This window comes from Solanum dulcamara, chromosome 4 (assembly GCF_947179165.1).
Source record: "Solanum dulcamara chromosome 4, daSolDulc1.2, whole genome shotgun sequence".
Classification (NCBI taxonomy): Eukaryota; Viridiplantae; Streptophyta; class Magnoliopsida; order Solanales; family Solanaceae; genus Solanum; species Solanum dulcamara.
In genome coordinates, this window is record NC_077240.1 from 14,172,754 (window position 1) to 14,194,794 (window position 22,041).

Sequence of the window (22,041 nt, forward strand, 5' to 3'; positions counted from 1 at the left end):
AGAAATGATAAGTAATTTCCACTAACAAATTAAGTTACATTCCTGTTTAAATTCTTTGTACGCTATCTATTGCATATGCACTAAGGACTCGAATTGAACTGGTCATGCAAATAAATAAAAAATATCACTTAACTATTACAATTAATATATATTCACACCTTATCAAATAACTTAATTATAATAAGTTGATATAAAAATCATATAGGTAAGCTTTTATCGTAATACTACTATAGTATATATAGCATTCAATTAAATCATTTGTTAAGCACTCAAATATGTCGTTTAGTAGCCAATGAAATGAGAGGAAAATTACAAAAAATTAAGTTTAAATACTAGCATAAATAAAAAGTAATGCATTTTTAAAATTCAAAAAAAAAAAACACAAAAAACTAAAAGCCTTAGTGATTTGCGTTTTATTTTGGAGAAGGACTATTTATTTAAATTTTTAGTTAAATTTCTATACCGTAGATTTTTTCTTTTGTTGGTCTCCCTTTATTATGTATAATAACAAGACGATATATCCTCTCACTCTTTCATATGTAGCACCGTTTTAAAGGGTGATATCCTTTGTTCTAAAAGTATTACCCGATCTTGAAAAGCAGAAAAAATTATTAAATACTTGAAATTTTTAGTAGATCCCTAATAACCTTTGTTAAGAGCAATCGTACATGAAATGAACTCTAAATTATAATGTTATTTTCTCAACTAAATTTGTCTAGAGCCTTATCAAGTCTAACATTGTTTGTGGATACAAGTTTCAATGGATATGATCTTTCAATAGGCTTACAACTTGTTTTTCAATTAATCTACTGCTTTTTTGTAGGTTCTTTCAAAATTTAAGTTAATATATAAATATAAATAATTTTTAGGAAGCTTTCGCCTTTTTATTTTCTTGATGATTTTAATTCATAATTTTTGAATTGGAGGTAAAAAAAATATTTACAGTATTTAAGAAACCCTTTTTATGAACACACAGAATAATTATAATGAGTTTAGATTCAAGCCATTTTATAACACACCATTAAATCTTTTGTGTCATTCTTTGATTAAAAAATGCTTGTAACGGTCACCTATGAAACATGTACTTTTATCGTTTTAATCTGTGTAAATATATGGTCATCCATAAATATATTATTTTTTATAATAAAACAAAATATATTACTGCTTATTTCACAACAAAAGTTAAATTATGTTTATTTTCCGCAAAAAAATTTAACTATGTAAAAGGTGAAAGAAAAATGAAAGAGCAACTCAACAAGGAGGGGGCAGTTACGGTTAGGCCCCCAAAGTTGTGAAAACTGACATACAAGTCTTTTATTAATTAATTTGTTTACAACGGAACCCAGCCATGAGGCAACCGACGTCAACGCGGTCCCGTCTTTTAAATTCACTGGGTCCCCGTTACAATTTCAAATTCTAATTTCGACCCGTTGGCCTTTTCTCTCCGTTCTACGAATCGTCGTCGATCTATTGATCAATTAGGAAATCGCCGGCGCCGACCGCTGCTCATTTTATTGTTTCACTCGTTACCTGAGTCACCTCGCCGATCTTTGACTCCGATCAATGGAGAATCTTATACAATTGGTTAACAGATTACAGAGAGCTTGTACAGCCCTTGGCGATCATGGTGAAGAGAGTGCATTGCCTACTCTCTGGGATGCCCTTCCTTCCATCGCCGTCGTTGGTGGCCAGGTCTCTCCGATCTCCTTCTCTTTTTTCATTTTCCCTCATCGTTGTAACTATTTACTCGTTCGATTCAGATCTGTGTTTTATCATTATCTTTCTTTTTTTGTCCTTAGAACAAGATTTCTGAATCTTTGATTATCTCTTTTAGCTCGATAACATGCAGTTCATGATGAAATGAGTATTTTGTCAACATCTAGGGTTCCGATCTATCTATTAACTCTTGACCGAGTCGGTTGTAGCTTCATTTGGTTGGTAATTTTGGTTCATGTCGAAATATGTGATGATGCTGTCTCCATTATAATACAGAAGCTTAATGTGAAAGGGATTTTGTACAGATGGAGTTTTATGAGCTGATAGTGGCATGACTATAGGATACTGTAGTTCACTGTGTTTCAGCTTGTGAACATTCATGTACATTTATCAGTTCCTTTTGACTCAATTTATAATTGTCTGCACTCTGATGGTTTTTTAGTTGCGAATTAGTCTTTGGTCTGATTATGTCTCAAAACAATATTAGTGTGTACCTAATGTCTTCTGAACACCCTTGGTTAATGATTTGCTGGTTTTTTCATATTGCTTAACTGTCATATTTTGTATGGCTTATAGAGCTCTGGGAAGTCTTCAGTGCTTGAGAGCATTGTCGGAAAGGATTTTTTGCCTCGTGGATCTGGTAAAGATTGGCTTCATTATTAGTGCTGTTTACATAAAGTTTATCAATACCAGATCACAAGAAATATCATTAACATATCATGTACAGGTATTGTTACTCGCCGACCCCTTGTCCTACAGCTTCACCGGTTAGAACAAGGTAGTAGAGAATATGCAGAATTTGGCCATCTTCCTAGGAAGAAGTTTACTGATTTTGGTGAGTCGTTGGACAATGTATGCTATTATTCCCATCCGTCCCAGTTCATGAGACACTTTTTTCTTATCTAAAGTCAATTGACTAATTTTCACACCCAAATTGGATTAGATCAACACACTATTTTAAAATTAAAATTCCAATATTAAACTACTATGAGATGCAATTCTTTTCATATCAATATGACGAAAAAATATATTTTAAATTATTGGTCAAATTTTACATAGTTTGAATCTCAAAAAGCAAGAAGTGTCACATTTATTGGGTCAGAGGGTGTATTTGTTTATGCAGTACTAATTTTCTCCTTCTGCATGTATCACCTGATATACTTTAGCGTACTATTTTTGTCATCTTCCTTATAGTTTCACCTTGCTTTATTGTCCTTTTGACCTCTAAATCCTATGTATCTCTTGTTCAGCTGCTGTGAGAAAGGAGATCGCTGACGAGACTGACCGAGAGACAGGCCGTAGCAAACAAATATCTAGCGTACCAATTTATCTCAGTATATATTCTCCCAATGGTATGGAGAGATTCTAGCTTTCTGCAACAATTAATGCAACTAAACAAACTCTCTATTTGAGTATTGACTAGACGATTAAAGAATCTTGAGCAAAATTTTATGTAGGAGAGCTTTGCCGGTGCACTGTAGTTGTGGTGTGTGCTTTAGTAGAGAGTTTTTCAAAATTATATCACTCGTGAAGATCTACTTGATGTTGAATATGGAGTTTTGACGTTTGTTTCCTATTATGCTATACCTTTAATTTGAGTTGCAGCCTTCTGTTGCTGCCAATTGTGTCCCTCTTTTCCGGCCAACAAATAATTTTTAGATTGTCCATAATAAGCATGATCTGCAATTGTTCTTCCGTGTTGTATATTTCTGTTTGTTGATCAGGCTTTTGACAGCTAAATTTTGATTTTGATCATGCCAGTCGTAAACTTGACACTGATAGATCTACCTGGACTTACAAAAGTAGCAGTTGGTGAGTTGTTTGTTTTGAATCATCAGTCTTAATTTGTTTTTTGCCTTTTTCCTGATAGTGGACTATTTTTGAATTGATTCTCTCCATTTATTTAGAGGGACAATCTGATAGCATCGTTGCGGACATTGAAAACATGGTTCGCGCTTATATTGAGAAGGTTAGTTGTTTATCTTATTTTATTATCTATGGGCATTTATCTAGTGTGTTTACATTTATGAGAACAATAATGCAGTACCGAGTTCGCTATTGGTCAATATGGTACCTTGCAGAAGGAAGTCTGACATAACGAATTAGAATATGGTATAAAAGGGTTGTGATTTGGATTTATTCTTGAGATAAGCTGGAATCAATGTTGGGGTACACCCTAACCTTGTTCACCTCTAACCTCAAATGAGTTTGGAAAGGAATGAAAATAGTAAAAAAGTGGGAGGGATTGAATAGAAACGGGTGGGGTGGGGGTGGGGGTGGGGGTGGGGGGTGGGGCTATTTCTATGGAGTAGCCAAGAGCAGGTGGATGAGGGTTTCTGGAGCTTGAGGAGGAAAGGGATCACTGGAAGAGGGGTGGAATGGTAATGGGCTGGCGGTTAAATGGGTGTTGATGAAAGGTTGAGGTGGAATGGTGCTTTTCTGATCCACTCTCTGTTTCCTCCTTAATTTGAATGACCATTAAATTATCTGCAGTTTACTTTCTATACTATAAGATATTGGGAAATATGTATTGGCTTTTGAAAGGATCTCAGTTAATACTTGACATGTGTAGGAGAGTTTTGCTGATTCTACTGTTTTCTTACATTACAGCCAAATTGCATTATTCTTGCTGTTTCTCCTGCCAATCAAGACCTTGCAACATCAGATGCTATTAAGATTTCTCGCGAAGTAGATCCAAAAGGTTAGAGTTTGGAAATGTCGTCTTCTTTGCCTTCTCTTTCTCTAGTTTGCTTGCTATATTTGATCAATTATGTATATGTTGATTGATGTCAAATAGCTAGATCTAGTTATTTAATTTGGTTTAGTTAATTATTATTTTGCAAATTGTACAATTGAGTAAAAGCTGGAAACTCAAAATAGACTAGGAAATCCGCATGCTTCTAAAAAACTCTTCTTTCCGTCTCTGGTTATTCTTTTCTGTTCTTAATTCTATTTCATTGACTTATCAATTATTTTTTTGTTACTTCATAAAGAAAAAAGTAAGCACATTAAAATACCGCATGCTTCTAAAAAACTTTTCTTTCCGTTTCTGGTTATTCTTTTCTGTTCTTAATTCTATTTCATTGACTTATCAATTATTTTTTTGTTACTTCATAAAGAAAAAAGTAAGCACATTAAAATACCGCATGCTTCTAAAAAACTTTTCTTTCCGTCTCTGGTTATTCTTTTCTGTTCTTAATTCTATTTCATTGACTTATCAATTATTTTTTTGTTACTTCATAAAGAAAAAAGGTAAGTACATTAAAATATGCGGCTCGTATATCGGCTCTTAAAATAGTTGTCCATGTTGATGGTGAGGATAAGTTGTTCTTGGTTTTTGTTTTTGTTCTATTCTTTCGTGTGATGCGGGACTCTCATGAAAGTAAGAGGATGAATGATTTTCACCTTCTCGCTCCCCCCATGTATACGGTGTTTTGAAGCACAGTCCTATTGTATGATTCCTTTTATTTAGTGCAAGTTATGATAGAAGCCCGTGAACTTTTATTAAGTTTTTGTTTTTGATGTCCCTTTTCTTCCTGATAAGGAATGCACAACATTTCTGATGCAATATAACCATTTAATGTGAATGTGACAAAGGAAGATTTGGATTTCAAGGAAAATAAAATAGAACTGAGAAGAGAATTAATATTTTTTTTGTCAGGGAGAAAGAATATTTTCTTGTAGTAGCATTCTTGAAGAGATAATATTTGCACTTAACGAGTTATCAGTGACGAAATTAAAGCAGGTGTGGAAATTTGTTATTGCACATATATGTGGGTGAGTGTAGTATCTGAATAAAGAGTTCCTGGAATAGGTTTCCAGCTTTTCATACACTGAAAGCTAGCTAGTAGGGGTGGAGCCGCTTAGGGGTTAAGCAAGCAATTCATTAAAAGGTTTTAGGACTTCTAATGTTCTTCATGTTGGTATGTTAGAATGACTTTCTTGATGTGAACGCATAACATCCTTTGCGGAAGACTACACAAGCTTCCCAACTTCTATTTATGTGAGAACTGAGAATTACATTTTAATTTCCTAACAAACTGAAAATCCCTCAAGACGGAAACAAATTTAATTTCCTCCCCAATTTCCCCCTGCTTATTAACCCCCACTCCAATGGCTGCTCCTGTTCTAATGCGCTGCTTTACATCTTAAGAGTGGAGAGTCTTTCAAGCATGTAAATTTAGTGTTTCCTATGATTTAACAAAATGAAAAGCCATCCAGGTTGGCCTTATCACCTAACCAAACACAGCATCTGCTAGTGATCAAATAGGCCATATAGTCACTTTAAGGGACACTTTTTGTCTGATTATTTCTTGCTTTTTTTTGAATGTTAATTCTTTGTTTTAGGCTTTCAGGGGCTTCCTGAATTGTTTTTCGAGTAATGACATTTGCAAAATCATTCCTTTTATAAATATTTTCTTATGACGGCTCAAATAATATGTCAATATTATTATCTTGTACGCATACAAAATATGGGTTTCCGACTCATTTACAATATTATTGATTGAGCAAATAATGTAGCTAAAGTTTTTTCTTGAATCATGATCTCTTTATGATTTGCTCTCTTTCTTTTTGTGTTCTGTTGTGTAGTGATGCAATGGCCCGCACTAGCTCTTATTTAGTACTGTTTTGAGTTAGTTTGCATTATAAATTGTGTTATATCAAGAGTGATTTTGAAAATGAGATGATAAATATTGCCGTTTGACACTGTGAAAGTTCACTTGCCTCAGGGGAAAGGACATTTGGTGTTCTGACTAAGATTGATCTTATGGATAAGGGTACTGATGCTGTTGATGTAAGTTTGCTACTTGGTCGTATAACATTACATCTATTTTTATTTGTTGGGTAAAAGTATATTTGCTCTAAGCATGGCTTGATTCAGTGATGTTGGAGCTCGTTGTGTAAGTGGTTTGTTTGGTATTGTACTTTTAAAAGAATCTGGACTTGGGTTTCTCTTCTTGAATTTTTGGTCTTGTATAGAAAATCTATATTGTAACTTGTTAGTGGGTCTCAAAAATGATTGGGGAACTCATTTATACAAACAAGTCATGCTTTTTGTTGATAGTCACATTGGAGAACTTTGGGAAGAGTCCTCCGTTGACATAACGTTGGTGTCATCTATGATTCTATTTATTTAGGCCAAGTTTGGACACTATGCTAATTGAGTTCAGTAGGAGCTAAGGAAATGATGAATTTTGTCTATGTTTAGCGAAATCCAAATCCATACTTCTGTTATCTTAAAAGGGTGAAAGTATAGTAGGTTTATTGTGTATTTTGAAGGATCTATATGAAAGACCTATCCCCATGTCTCATCCATTTGCAGGAGTACTTCAAGACCAATGAAGAGTCTGGGTAGCATGCTTTCTCTCCAGTATTTTTAACATGTTGTCTTTAAAAGTAGTTTCTATAAGGAAAAGGTTGTTAAAGTGAACATGTCAAAGTAAGAATGATTAAACAAAATCTAACTATAAACAAAAAGATTAAACAAAATCTCAATGTGCATTTAAGTGAATATATCAAACTGATCTAAAATCTAGTAAATCTATCATTCCTAAATTGATAAGGTTAGTTTTGAACTCATTATAAGGATTTTATATTCAAAGACAATAGTGATTGGTGAGAAAAAGGTTTGGGTTGTGGCATTGATTATGAAATAACATATATATGCCTTCTTGGATGGTATTTTTATGTGAACTACTAGTGTGTCTGTACTTTAAAATTTGACCAAGTGAACAACTCTCCATTAAAAATTCTAAAGCAATAGACGTGATTTATTTCAAAGATATAAGATGCAGTGAGAGCACCTATCTTTTATCTGCCTTTTGATTTCTTATCTGACCATTTCGGAATTCTATTTTTTGGAATAAACAAGTACTGTGGTCAACAACATTTCTTTTCGCTGTTATTTTTTGAGCAAATCTAGTAATCATTCTTCACATGTGCTGCAAGCGAATTGTCAGTTGGATGGATGTTGTACCTAATTCTTTTCTTGAACAAAGTTTTGAGCCACATTGAGGTGGTTTGTTCACACCTTTATAAATGTTTGTAATGGTTGTTATATTAAATCATCTTCTTGGATTTTCAGATCTTGGAAGGAAGAGCATACAAACTACAATTTCCCTGGATAGGTGTTGTCAACCGTTCTCAAGCGGATATTAATAAAAATGTTGACATGATTGCTGCCAGGCGTAGAGAAAAGGAGTATTTTTCTAGTACCCCCGAGTACAGGCATCTTGCCAGCAGGATGGGGTCAGAACATCTTGGGAAAGTTATGTCAAAAGTATGTTGGTATTCTCAAAAAGAATTTTTTTTCTAATTCTGAAATGTTGTTCAAGTGCCTTGGTGCATAAACCTTTTTAATTAGAGCATGTTCCCTCCCTTTTAAATTCATTTCACGCACCTCTGAAGAAAGTCTTGAGATAAGATTTTCTATAACTTCTTTCTCAACATACTTTGTTCATTGTTGGTGCCCTAAATGAAGCTTTTGAGGTCTTTATTTTTTCCTAATCGTATTAGTCATGATGTTCAGTTTATTCATAGTACTAACTATTTTGTTTGATTTTGTTGTTGCATATTTAGCACTTGGAGGCTGTTATCAAGTCAAGAATTCCAGGTCTTCAGTCTCTTATCAACAAGACCATCATTGATCTAGAATCTGAATTGAGCCGTCTTGGGAAGCCCATTGCAACCGATGCTGGAGTAAGTATCATCTTGAATTTTCTGTGAATTGGTTATCCAATTTTGCCAGGCAGACTTTAGTGTAGCTGAAATGAGTTGGTTCTCTACTTTTCATGTTAGTTTTGAACGTACGTTTGCTTTCCTGTGGCTACAGAATGTGATGTCTTTGTTACCTTCCTAAAAAATGTGTGTCCTGTATTTGTTACGTATGTTAACATTTATCAATGCAGGGAAAATTGTACATGGTTATGGAAGTCTGTCGTACTTTTGATGGAATCTTTAAAGAACATCTTGATGGAGTGTAAGTATTCCTTGCTGCGTCTGTCCTTTAAATCTAGACTAATTAGCTATGCTGCTTTGTTCTAATTTTATCTTCTTTGCAGTCGACCAGGTGGAGATAAAATATATAATGTCTTTGATAATCAGCTCCCAGCTGCATTGAAAAGATTGCAATTTGATAAGCAGCTTTCAATGGACAATGTAAGGAAACTTATAACTGAAGCTGATGGATATCAACCCCATCTGATTGCTCCTGAGCAAGGATATCGTCGTCTTATTGAATCCTCCTTGATTTCTATCAAGGGTCCTGCTGAAGCAGCTGTCGATGCGGTACAGAATTAAATTTTCTGACATGTTTAAACAATTGAAACTAATGAGAGAGCTCTGCATGAATGATTTTAGCTACCTTTCTTTTTTCTGAATGATAAGGATCCCCTTCTAGGTCCCCTTTCACTTCTTCTTTGTCCTTTCCTCTGCCTTTTCGTGATTCTTATTCCAGGCTTCTGTTTTTATTGGTGGGGTATGATATAAGACTATTGAATATGATCTCTGACTTTGAACTCTCGAGGGGCAATGACTGCTCGCTGTTGAGTGTGTGTTATTTCATAAATAGTTAGGACTAACGTTGCAAATAAAAAGCCTAATTTTCGCAATATGTCATTTCGGATTGCTTTAGTATAAGTCGATTTGGATTTTACTTAGTATATGAGACAGGCTTAAAGAAAGATGTAAGCTAAATATGAATGGGGATGTAAGTTCATGCGACATTACAACATTAATAGAATGTCTACTCTGGTGGAACTCATTCTAAAAGTTGAACTTTGTCAATTAAACAGGATTTAAGTATCAATGACGTTAATATGTTTCAAACTGAGATAGTTTGTTAAGTGCTTAATGGTGGAAGAGAATTTCTTGTGTGGAGTATTTTGTTCTTGACCTTGTTGTAATCTGAAACACACTGGGTTTTCTTGTTCAGCATAATGGCCTAATGGGTATATTCTTGTGTAGTTAAGCCTAAATACTTCCTTAACTATTTCATCTGCAATGTTTTTCAGGTTCATGCTATACTGAAGGATCTGGTTCACAAGTCAATTAGTGAGACTGCAGTATGTTCACTTGCCATTTTAAATTACTATTCTGAGTTTGAGATATATGAAAGACTTATTAACACATGCTATAAATCTCAGCCATTCTCATTTAGGATTCTAAAAATTCATTCTGGTGAGTTAAACAAATAAACCCCAGTAACAGATTGTGTTCCAGTGATTGCAGCACGAAGAAGTCAAAGAATTCTCTCATTACCATGATTATCTTTTGTTAAACAGTTGAAGCGGCTATAAATGAATGCGTATACTGGGTCTTTTGTTATTGACAGGAGCTAAAGCAATATCCTTCTCTTAGAGTTGAGGTCAACAGTGCAGCTGTTGAATCATTAGAAAGGATGAGGGATGAAAGCAAAAAAGCAACTCTACAGCTTGTTGAAATGGAGTGTAGTTACCTGACTGTAGATTTCTTCCGGAAACTTCCTCAAGATATTGAGAAAGGAGGGAATCCAACACATTCAATTTTTGACCGATACAATGATTCCTATCTTCGAAGGATAGGTGAGTTTTGAATTAGCTTTTGTCCTTGAAAGTCAATGGTCTTTTGAGTAAAGAGCCCGTTTGGATTGGCTTATAAGTTACGTATAAGCTGTTTTCAGCTTTTTTGAGTGTTTGATTGACCAACTTAAAGTCATTTTGTGCTTAAAATAAACCCCAATAAATAATTGGGTTTGTTTGGATGGACTTATTTTAAGCAGCTTATAAGTTAAAAACAACTTATAAATAAAAAAAAAAGAGTTGGGCGTGCGCCTATTTTTTTATTTTTTATTTTTAAAACTTATAAGTAGTTTTCAACTTATAAGTTACTTAAAATAAGTCCATTCAAACAGACTCTAAGTCTTCTGAATTTTGATGTTATGTTACACGCGTTGTTTTGTGTAAATTATTTTGATTGTGTCTTCTGATGGATTTTTTTCAACAGGATCGAATGTCTTGTCTTATGTCAATATGGTTTGTGCTAGTTTGAGGAATTCCATTCCTAAGTCTGTTGTTTATTGTCAAGTACGGGAGGCCAAACGCAGTTTGCTTGATCATTTCTTCACAGACTTGGGCAAGAAGGAGGTGAGAATTTTGCATCTCACTGTTCAACTAACCTGAAAACTCTAAAAAAAATTTTAATCTGGTAAGTGTTTGGGTGGGAATGGAAATGGGTTGGGGGAGGGGGGGATCACCTGTGGGAGAAGAGAGTAACAATGCTGATGACTTTAATCTGTGCTTTACTTTCCATCTTTCTGTTTTTCTTTTGTAGGGGAGACAGCTGGGTACTTTGTTGGATGAGGATCCAGCTATAATGCAGCGTCGTCTTTCTCTAGCAAAGAGACTTGAGTTGTACCGAGCTGCTCAATCTGAGATTGATTCAGTCGCATGGTCTAAGTAGACACAAAGCTTTGTTTTTCTTCAGTTTTTGTTCATCACGATTGAAATGTAGGGATAGGTGGCCAGTCATTCTTTGCTTCGACATATAATTCTTTCCATAAAAAGTAGATATATAGTTATAGGAATGCTAGCAGTTTCTGTTCCTCGTCTCATTTTGCAGTACTTATTAAATCCAAAGGCAGAAAATATATTGGTTGTGCTGTCCTTGTTTTTTTCCACTCACTGAAGTCCAGTTCAATTTGGAAGTGTTGATGGTATGATTTGGCTAAGCAATGGCTAGTCATTTCTGTTTGTACGGCTCTTTAATGTCTAAGGTTGTATCCCTTTTGGATGCCAACCTACTTGAAAAATTATGGTTGCTGAGCTTGCTTATTGTTTAAAATGAAATTTTAATTAGCAATTATTGAATAGTGATTTTTACTTTTGCTCTTTTATAAGGAAACATGTGAATTTTAGTTGAGAAGTTGATCGTTCAATGGGATATTTTTTAATGGTTTGATTTAATGATTGATGGATGAATATGGTGATTATAAAGATGTTTATTTGAACAACAAAGAATACAATAAGTTGTAGGCACACGTAATTTTCTCAAGTATTTGATTGTTCTTTGGATCCATGGAACAAGGATTAAACTTGAAAAAATAAGGATAGTTTGTCCACAAGGGTTATGATAATTGATATACCAATTTTCCATTTACTCCTGCCTAAGAAACATTTTCTGAAGGGTATTGGATTAAACTTATAAGTTGCTCAAATTAGCTTATTTTATTGATGAGAAGCTATATTTATGGTTGATTCTATCTAAATTGACATACGTATATACCAATTTTATTTTATGAACACAGACACTACAACTCATATTATTGGGACACAACATATATAGCTGTACCCATTGATCTCTCAAAATTACTGCCTGTTTGGTCAAGTTTTTGAAAGTCACAAGTGATTTTTTCTTTCCAAAGTTATTTATTTTAGAGGGTTGAGATGTCCAAGATTTTAGGAAAAAAATAAGCACTTTTGAGCAGCAAGAAGATGCTTCTCATAAGCTAATTGATTAGGCAAACACCATTTGTTACTATTCGAAATTATTCTTTGAAAAACACTTTTTAAATAAGTAAACATAGTGTTCTTTTTTGGATGGCGCTAATTAAAAAGGAAGTCATTTGCAGCGAAGAGACAAATTATATCTCAACCTTTTACGACATTCATAAATGTTATTCCATAATCCTTTTTAGCTGTAGTTGAACACACTACGGACATTTGGATCGAATTATTCAAATCAAGGAGAACAAAAAAGGACAAAATAATGTTGTGTAAAGATTCTCAAAAAGGACAAAATCTTTTAGATTATTACAAGATAAAAATGACTCCAAGTGAAGAGTGCAGTTGGAAGTTACATCTCATTCTAGAAAATTAATTAATGAAGGTTTTGTAATCTTTATAATATTCCTCGTTCACGTCATGTATTTTCTTGTACATAAAATAAATTATTATTATTATTATAATTTCATATTATAAAACCCAATTCAAATATAGTATTACGATTCTCCTTTCACAAGGTTTTTTTATTTATTAGTAATTGTATTTAGATGTAGTTTTTATTCATAATGTACATTTTTTTACCTAGCTGGAAAATAATATACTGTTAAATGCTTATTTAAATTGTAAAAATTTTGAAGCTTATAAACAAGTATGTTGTTAATTATTTGTGAGGTCCATATTTACATGACATAGAAAAATAATAATTCAAAGATCGATATGATAATTGCTTAAGTAAGGTAGTCGCTTCTTTTTTTTTAGTTTTTATCATGTCAAATTTGATTGAGTGATTTTATCAGTGAAAAATTCTAAATTAAGTGATCTTATTGATACAAAATAAAACTCAATGATTTTGCTAGATGAATTTTCATAATTGAGTTGACTTTTGCGATATTATTTTCATTTACTACTGAAAATTAAATAATATATTAGTATACTATTTTAATTGCAAACAGAGTGTTAACCAACTGGTCTCGTTGAAGGAGGTGACTGGTTTCATTTTCTACAACCTCTAGTTTATCGACAAATGACTATTCAGGCCTTTAAAAAATCTAAACCACATTTTGAGGAAGATTTGAACATAAAATGGCACGTTTTACTTTTTTAAATGGACTGATTTTTATTTTTTATTTTTTAATAATTGAATTTATGTCTATATTAGACATATGTTCTTTAGAAACTAAAGTTATATCAAATATAATTTATGAAATATTATGATATGAAAAATAAAAATTTGTGCCCCACTTCAAAAAATATTATTCTGTTACGAAGAACATAAGTTAAAAGACCAATACAAAATAAGGACAAAAGTCTAAATAACCTATATTTGAACATGTAACCCTGACCAAAAATTAGGGGTTTTAAATGTGTATTAGAAAGAATTACCTAAATACACAACTTATTTTATCATATTCTCTAAATTTTCCTATCATTTGAAAAAAATATAAAAATTCCTATTCTCTCATATCCTCGTATACATCACTTTACTCGATGTATTGGTCGGATACATCACGTGGACGTTTTGGGATGTATCCGGATCCCACCAAATTTAAGGGATTTTTATAATTTGGAAAAGAATAGGGATATGATGTAATTAACTCTTAACACTATGAGATTTTTATAATTTGGAAAATGATAGGGAAGCGGGTTGAACTGAAATGAGCTCAAAACCAAATTATAACCCAGCCCGCCTAATTCATACTATGTTTTAAATTCAAAAATTGTTTTCTTTTCATTTGTTTGAATACCGAATAAAACTTTTTATCAAATAAAAGAAATGTCATTTTGCAAGTATTAATCTTTAGATTTTTTAGAAATCACATAGTGTAGAGGGTTAATTACCATTTTTCCTTATTCTTTTTCAATTTACATAAATTCCTAAAAAATATGGTAATTGGAATTTACATTAATTCATTAATTATCTGGTTAAAGAGATAGTACTGTAGTGACGGTGTATATTACCTTTAACAACTCTTAAAATTATAGCAATTCAAGTGAAGTTATTGACATTGTATTTAACAGGCTTTATCTGAGTTGATGGACAAGAATAGTGAGGCAATATGATTGGTTTTGTCCTTTTACCCTTTAAAATTGCATTACGAGATGATCCCTTAGACTATGTCAGAGAAGCTGAGGCAACCAGTTTTCGTAAGAAAAATTCACTTGAACCTATCTACACCTCTTACATCTCTACAAATTACTGCGATTAAGGTATACCTGATCATGACTTCTTACTTTTAATCCTTTTTTCTTCTGTGGAAAAATGAATTACTTAATATCAGTCATCAAGTTCAATATTGCACAGAATTTTTACCAATAAAACAGTGGCATTCTCTAATTTGGTGGGCACCCTATGATTTACCTTGCACCCACTATTTATGGCCAAACTCAGGTAAGTATTCATTTTTCTTTAAAAAATATTAACTGAAAAAGTATTTTAACTAAATTGTCTTTATTTATTCCTTGATCTTTATTAAATACTATTCTCTTTTTCTTCACATGCATATATAGTCTCTCTCCATATTTATTGAGTAAGGGTAAAAGTAAAAACTAATGGAATAGTTAATTATATCTTAAATACAAGGGCATTTGAGCAATTCAGCCGCCCATGACACAGTCCAAATTTTAGATAAGTTGGGAACTAATAGTTTCTCTGGTTGTTCTTTTATAATCTATATATATTTGTGAATATGTTTAGATGTTTATATCATAATCCCAAATTTAAATTGTAGGGTTTGATGATTAATTTCCAAAGCTATACAGACAAGAGGACTATGATTCTATCAGCAGATAGGAAAACGTGATTCCTGATCCACATAAAATTGTAAACGATCTTGAACAATCTCTAAAGATTATTAAGGATGCCGTGGTAGAAAGAGGCCTTTGCCAGGAATAGCTAGAAACAGTGGCGGAACCAGGAGTTTTATGAAGGGGGTTCAAAAAAAATTAAACATGCTAATGAGAAAAAAATATGCTTATTAGGATTCGAACCCGCGAGTTGAGACAAGCTAAGGCAAAATATTAAACCCCATTTGCCACTGAGCTAGTCCTTTGGCTTATGCTCAAGGGGTTCAATGTTAAATATATACACATAAATTAAAAAATTTATCTTATATATACAGTGTAATTTTTTAACGAAGGGGGCACCTGGGTCCGCCCCTGGCTACAAACATGTTTTAATTATTTCTCAAATGTTGCACTTCTTTTCTTATTAGTAAGTATCTAAATTGTTAACAATAAACATTGTGTATTCAAGGATAATTATAAATTAAGGTACATGACAATAATACATAATCAATACGTTTGAAAAGGCTAGTGTTGTTTGGTAGGCTACAATGCTAATAAATAAAAACCTTAGATTTTGATTCCTACGAGAAAATCAAAGAATTCGATTTACCTTATTGCCAAACAATTTGAGGAAAAGCTGTGAAGCGTAAAAGGTGTAAAGAGACTCAAGGGAATGCTTCTTTCGATCCATTCATGTCTTAGCTTTGTGAACATATTAATATCTAATTGGGCTATAGTTAAAGGAACTAAGAGAAAGCCAAAGCAATTTCCTCGTATCACTGAAGCATTGATCATCTCAATCATTTCAGCTTTAGCTTGCCATATATATATGGTCATGTGAACTAATTATTAATTATTTAAGAATATATAATATGATATTTTTACATATAGCAATAACGCAATTATACATCATTTTAAGCAATTATTTCTAACTAGAAAAAATCTTAGAAGTGTATTTGTTTTTTTAATTACGTGGATGTGAAGAAATAGTCACTTGGACCCCTATAGCTGGTCTCAAATTCACTACAACATTGGCTCTGCATTTCATTCCTAAATATTCACTATAACATTGGCTCTACATCTCATTCCTAAATGGTTTATAGAAAACTTCCTCATGCCTCAAGAAACAAATTATTGAGTGAAAAGTCAAAAAGACATTTAAAGTATTATGATTTTTTGAATTTCATATTTGAACTATCATGTGTATAAGTTTTGTACCTAAAGTATCACCAAATATTTATCTTAACACACTTCGACTAATATCTGAGTTAATGTTAAATCAATTATTAGGTTAAAAGTTAAAAAGGTTAATATTTTGGGTAAACCGTAAACGTTAGGACATTTTCCCGAGTCAAAAAGTGATTTTGACTTTCACCTTCTTCTATTAATCTCTCTTTCATTAGTTTTTTTTTTGTGTGTGGAATTTGTTGCATAAAGCCTTCTCGGATGATTCATGTTTGTTGTTGATGTTCTTATCGTTGCAAGTTGCCCACATTTGCAAAAGACATTCACCCTCATTTTGGAGAAATAAAAAAGAAATGAGGAAACTAAAGAAAAAGAAAATTCGATTAGCCCTTACAAAAGAAGGAAGTAAAGAAGGATGTTGATAAATGAAAAAGAAGAAGAGAGAATTTGCAATAGATGAGAAGAAATGAAGAAAAGTGATTGAGGAATGATACGAAGTAGAAAAGAATCTTAGCATTTTAAAGTAATTATTAAGATTAATCTTTTTTTTGGAAAAAAAAAGAGTTAATAGATCAGCTCTTATTTCCATTATTATTATATATATATATATATATATATATATATATATATATATATATATATGTCACGTGGACAAAATTTTATTGATAATCGAAGTTTTCATGCCCTCAGAAGCGATTGCATGCAAACACCTGGTCTAGTCATTGTTGAGGTGTACATCTGATGATATATCAGGTAGGAACCTTTCATACCTAATAATTCAAGCATAAAATTCAAAAATACGAGATACTTTACATGTGTTTTTGACCATTTACTCTTATTTTATTATTAAGAAGTATATTATTGCTAACAATAACATCGGTACACAAGTATAATAATTCTAGTTTCATGACAATGTTACAACAATATTACATAATCAAATATAATATTTTGAGCAATAAGTTTCTCTCTATGTATATATGTTATAATAAAGGCACTCGTTAATCATGACATAGGGACCACGTTTGTCAAGTTGTGTTGAGGAGGTTTCAACTATGGAATGACTCAACTTAATTTGGTTCCAAATTTTGTGAGACTAGCAGCTTCTTTGATAAGCATGAATGAATCGATGAAATCATCGCCAAGCTGGTTCAGATCTGGAATTATTCCTTCATCAACGGCTATAGTAAATGTCAACTTGTTGGCATAGCTACACACGTGAACCATTATCCCCTACAATAATATGCATTTGCATAAGAATAAGTACGTAGTTTATTCCAAGTATAACGCAAGAATATAGAAGATTCATATAACTAACTGATGTAATTGATTTGATTGATGGAAAAAACGTACAGTGGGATAGCCAGAGCATGTGGGGGCAACGAATGCCAATGGATGGCCCGCACAAGAAATTTCTTCACTTGGACCGACCACATTTGAAAGAGCTAGTGTTGTTTGGAAGGGAACTCTTTGAGCAAGTTTTGCTGCACCCTATATATGTGCAAATAAATATAGATTTAGATTCCAACGAGAAAACAAATCAATTATATCTTGATAATTAAGTTTAAGGTCATTTAATTACTTTATAGCCAAAGAACTTGAGGAAAAGTTGTGAAGCGTAAAAGGTGAATTGAGACTCAAGGGAATGCTTCTTTCGATCCATTGATGCCTTTGCTTTCTGAACATAATCAAGAGGATCCTCTGATTGGGCTATACTTAAGGGAATTAAGACAAAACCAAAGCAATTTCCTTGTATCACTGAAACATTCTTCTCAATCATTTCATCGATAGCCTGTCATTTATGGTCATGTGAACTAATTAATTGATTAAAACATATAATATGATATGTTTACATAGCAATAACATAATTATTTCTAACTGAACCCTAAAACAGTATTGGAAGATTTTCATTTTTAATGTGGATATGAAGAAAAATATATACTCACTTGAACCCCTAAAGCTGGTCTCAAATTCACTATAACATTGGCTCTGCATCTCATTCCTTCAAGCGAAAACTTCCTCTTTCCTGGAGAAACAAATCATACAACAAAAACTTTACGTTGTTACGGGGCAACCACAAATTAAATACTCCATTCATTTCACATGACATATTTAAGACCTCAAGATTAAAAGTTATTTTGGTATATTGTACATATCTTTAGTGTAAATACCACAAAATTTAAAAATTTGTCAAGTCAAAACCAGACATAAAAATTGAAACAGAAAGAGTATATCACTTTCAATCTTAATTCCTTAACCAATATATAGCAAAAGTAACCGTACTATACCTCTCATCTACCATTATTTATAGGTCTTTAATTCGGCAATATTCTTTTCCTCTACTATTCTGTTTCTTTACTTATTTTCTTGTCTAATAAATAGCAAAATTAATATATTTGTGTTTGGTTTGATGAACTCCTGCAAATCCTTGTACGTTTGTTACAACTATATATATACAATAGCTAATTTAGGAGATTAAATTACCATATCTTCGATGGATATAACGAGACAATGCTGCTTGTGTTATTCCCAGTACGACGTCATTAACTTTCTGAAATTCAGAGAGTTAAGAAAAAAAAAACGAAACATGAGCTTAGATCACAGACAAATTAAAATTTCAAATACATGAAAAGCTTATAATGTTTGGCCGGGTTTATATATATATATATATACATATGCTTACAGCGTTTGTGACATTCTTTATAAATTTAATGTCGTCCAAGCTAACGGACCGATAGATATATCTCTGACGAACAGACGCATTAAATCCTTGTGTAGTTGTGAAAGGTGTTTGAGAGTCCTTTAAGAAGAGAGCAGTCGCTATAAACAACAAAACATCAACAACTGTATTGAACAGAAGTTTGATGAGGAACCACAACTTTACTAGGTACTGCCACCAATTGTAATTTTTCCTTATTGATAAATTCGATTTGTCCTTAACGGAAGAAAAAAGAGGGAGTTTGGGAAGACAAGTAGGATCTGAAGTTGATCGAAAACAAGAGAGTAAGAAGGACATGAGGGCAACTCCATCCCCAATAGAATGATGAATACGGAAAACAGAAGTAGCCTCAGCCTGAGATGTTTTCACGTTAAGGATGTGAAAATCCCATAGAGGTTTCGACATGTCAACATTTGTCGTGCTTAGGTTTGATATATAATCTTCGACCAATTCGTCGTTGTCCATATTATTATCGGCGATTTGAGGAACTATGACATGATCATCTATGTTCACTGTCGTTGGAATCCATCTCATTTTTCCGCAGTCATCACTCTCATCCATAACCTGTTTGAAAATATTTTTCAATCATTAGAGCTAGTTATATTGATTTTTAACACAACTCAATTTGAACGCTAGTTCGAATATATAATCAAATGAAGGTTGTAACTCTAAGTATTTCGAATATATAGTCTTTTATAATATGCATTATTAAATCACCTAACTATGAAAAAATTTCATGATTTGTTATAAAACACCATGTGCAAGAAAGTATTTAGCCTAGTGAGGGCCCAATAATTTAGATCTTAAGTAGAAAGATTAACCTTGTGAACTTTATTTGTGATGCAACATTAGGATAAATATAGGAGTATCAGTTTCTTTGTAGTTGATTTCTCAATGAATCTCAGAAAGTCATGTTACCTTCTTTTTTAAAATTTTAATTGCCATCCCAATAACAAATAAAGTAATAATTTTCTGAGATAATAATTATTAATTGAGTGACCTTATAAGAAATTCAACTCGATCGCGTCGTTGTTAGCTTACCTGCAAACTGGAAAAGCGTGGGTGTTTAAGCATTTTGCTTTGTAATTCAGCTTTGATGGAGTCAACCTTAATTGGTACTTTCCAGCCCATAATGGCTAAGACGTAAACATTGTAGGTAGGCTCATGAAACATTCGAGAAGATGGACTTAGTAATATTGCTTCTTTTCCTTCTTCTAAATTCTTTGATATAATTTGGATTGGTTTCGGAATCATTTTTTTCCTACCACCCTGACCCTCCATATAGAATATCGTAGGTGCTAGAATCAAATATATAATTAAGTGGTGATATTTGAATGTATTGCTGATAAAAGTCTAGCTCCAATTGTTATCTATTTATAGAAAGGAAAGGCAGACTTATTGGGTGCATGTCCACCACAAAGTTTTTTCTTATTGAGTGGATGATTTTGTACCTTAAAACTTAAAAGGACGTTCTCGTTTAAAGAACAAGTATCTTGATAATTTAGTTTCGGACAAGGGTGTGTATAATTCAGATTGGTTCAGATTTTCAAATAGCAAGTCAAATTCTTTGTGTCTGATTTTTTTAATCTATAAATTAAATTAAATTAATAAAAATCGGATTTCTCAATTTCAAACTTTTCGATTTTTTTCTGATAAAGGCTGTGTTTGGTATGGGGGAACTGGAAAATATTTTTCTATCTTTTTTTGTATTTGGTTGATCAAAAACTTTGAAACATATTTTCTTTAGAAAAAAAAACAATCTCCTTAAAAATCAAGAAAATAACTTCTCTAATGAAAATAAGAAAAATCAGTCACATTTTCTCCTCCCTACCCTCACAACCACCCACCTACCCCAACCCTGCTCCACCCTCAACCCCCACCCCTAACCACACCCACCCCGCAAACCATCCACCCAATCCACTAAAATATTCAACAAAAAAATATAACGAAATCGCATTAAAACAAATATTGTTGATTAAAAGGTCATATTTAATGACAATGATCATAATGTAAAAGTACTTAATCATGTCAAAATAAGTACTACTAATAAGTATTAGTTACATAACTAAGCAATAAAGAAAAATAAAATAAAGTTATTTACTTTTACTATGTAAAATAACCAATTAATGCAAAATTAACAAATATATATATATTATTCTCATTCCAAGTGTTGAATATTTTTTGCCGCATTAGTATTATTTTGGCTTTATTTGAGTTAATAACATGTGTCTATGAGCTATAAAACTTATTGGACCATTCAAAATTGTAAATCCAAGCTAATATGTCAAAAAGCCAAAATTACAAAAAAGGTTTATAAAATATTTATAAAAATTACATAGATGTAACGTTGGGTTTATTTAATTGGATTTAACTCCTTTTAGTCAAAATCAAACTAAATTAATTATGATTTGTTTTTTTTTTCCAATATCAAACTACATACTAATTGAAATTTTCTCTCGATTTAACTTGAATTATCAATTTGATGTGATTTATAAATTTTCTTTGTACACCCTAATTTTGGGAAAGTTATGATTTTGATGAAACCTTGTACATATAATAGAGAAATATCAAATCCGAAAAAATATTGGCACAACCTTGTACATATAGCACAGTAAAGGCAGAGAAATGTCAAATCCGAAAAAAATAATGGTAGGTGTCAATCAAGCTACTAGTACCATGAATTATAAATTAAAAATACTTATTGAAAACATTTATCATGTGTCATATAAATAAGCACTCGTGATAATATACGTCTTAAGTCCTCTGAATTCTGAAGCATATATGAAATGAAATAATGCAAAGCCAACAAATATTAATCGACGTAGCAACTTGTTCTTCCTTCACCAGGTTGATTTTGTTGCACTCAGGGTGTGTGGATAGATTTATTTTTAGATGTTTTTGACTTTTAAGTATATTTTAGAGGTATTTGATAAAAATACAAAGTATTTTTATTTCAGACTTAAAAAGTACCTAAAAAAGAGTCAAAAGTAGGTAGCTATCCACTTCTAATTTTTGATTTTTGACTTTTAAGTCACTTAAAAAAAACTTATCCAAACACCCTACTCTCTTAACCTTTCAAAGTATATCCCTCAATTTGATGGAAATTATTAAAGCATCCATTATTAGTAGGAGTGAGTATTCGGATCATTAATTCGGATTGAA

The 22,041-nt window shown here is 32.3% G+C and overlaps 2 protein-coding genes across 2 annotated transcripts; one reads left to right on the forward strand and one right to left on the reverse strand.

The window, feature by feature from the left end:
- Window positions 1–1,408: 1,408 nt before the first annotated feature.
- On the forward strand, window positions 1,409–11,561 carry LOC129886452 (dynamin-related protein 5A). The gene is made up of 16 exons (XM_055961148.1): window positions 1,409–1,692; window positions 2,293–2,356; window positions 2,444–2,551; window positions 2,967–3,068; window positions 3,478–3,528; window positions 3,624–3,685; window positions 4,327–4,417; window positions 6,447–6,511; window positions 7,802–7,996; window positions 8,296–8,415; window positions 8,625–8,695; window positions 8,778–9,003; window positions 9,729–9,779; window positions 10,049–10,277; window positions 10,699–10,838; window positions 11,026–11,561. The coding sequence occupies exons 1-16, from the start codon at window positions 1,564–1,566 to the stop codon at window positions 11,152–11,154; spliced, it is 1,833 nt and encodes a 610-aa protein (XP_055817123.1). The 5' UTR covers window positions 1,409–1,563; the 3' UTR covers window positions 11,155–11,561.
- A 5,484-nt stretch (window positions 11,562–17,045) lies between these two features.
- LOC129886453 (wax ester synthase/diacylglycerol acyltransferase 11-like) lies at window positions 17,046–20,231 on the reverse strand. The gene is made up of 7 exons (XM_055961150.1): window positions 19,921–20,231; window positions 18,844–19,443; window positions 18,645–18,711; window positions 18,107–18,186; window positions 17,743–17,952; window positions 17,514–17,651; window positions 17,046–17,393 (listed from the first exon to the last, which is right to left on the reverse strand). The coding sequence occupies exons 1-7, from the start codon at window positions 20,158–20,160 to the stop codon at window positions 17,226–17,228; spliced, it is 1,503 nt and encodes a 500-aa protein (XP_055817125.1). The 5' UTR covers window positions 20,161–20,231; the 3' UTR covers window positions 17,046–17,225.
- Window positions 20,232–22,041: the final 1,810 nt, after the last annotated feature.

What these genes read in the sequence shown, in the direction of transcription:
- LOC129886452 (XM_055961148.1), top strand. Translation starts at nt 1,564, where the DNA reads ATGGAGAATCTTATACAATTGGTTAACAGATTACAGAGAGCTTGTACA. An exon ending in TTGGGAAAGTTATGTCAAAA is followed by an intron (nt 7,997 to 8,295) that starts GTATGTTGGTAT and finishes TTGCATATTTAG; the next exon opens with CACTTGGAGGCTGTTATCAA. An exon ending in CTGAAGCAGCTGTCGATGCG is followed by an intron (nt 9,004 to 9,728) that starts GTACAGAATTAA and finishes AATGTTTTTCAG; the next exon opens with GTTCATGCTATACTGAAGGA.
- LOC129886453 (XM_055961150.1), bottom strand. Translation starts at nt 20,160, where the DNA reads ATGGAGGGTCAGGGTGGTAGGAAAAAAATGATTCCGAAACCAATCCAA. An exon ending in TTATATCCATCGAAGATATG is followed by an intron (nt 18,187 to 18,644) that starts GTAATTTAATCT and finishes TTGTTTCTCCAG; the next exon opens with GAAAGAGGAAGTTTTCGCTT. An exon ending in GACCAGCTTTAGGGGTTCAA is followed by an intron (nt 17,953 to 18,106) that starts GTGAGTATATAT and finishes CATAAATGACAG; the next exon opens with GCTATCGATGAAATGATTGA.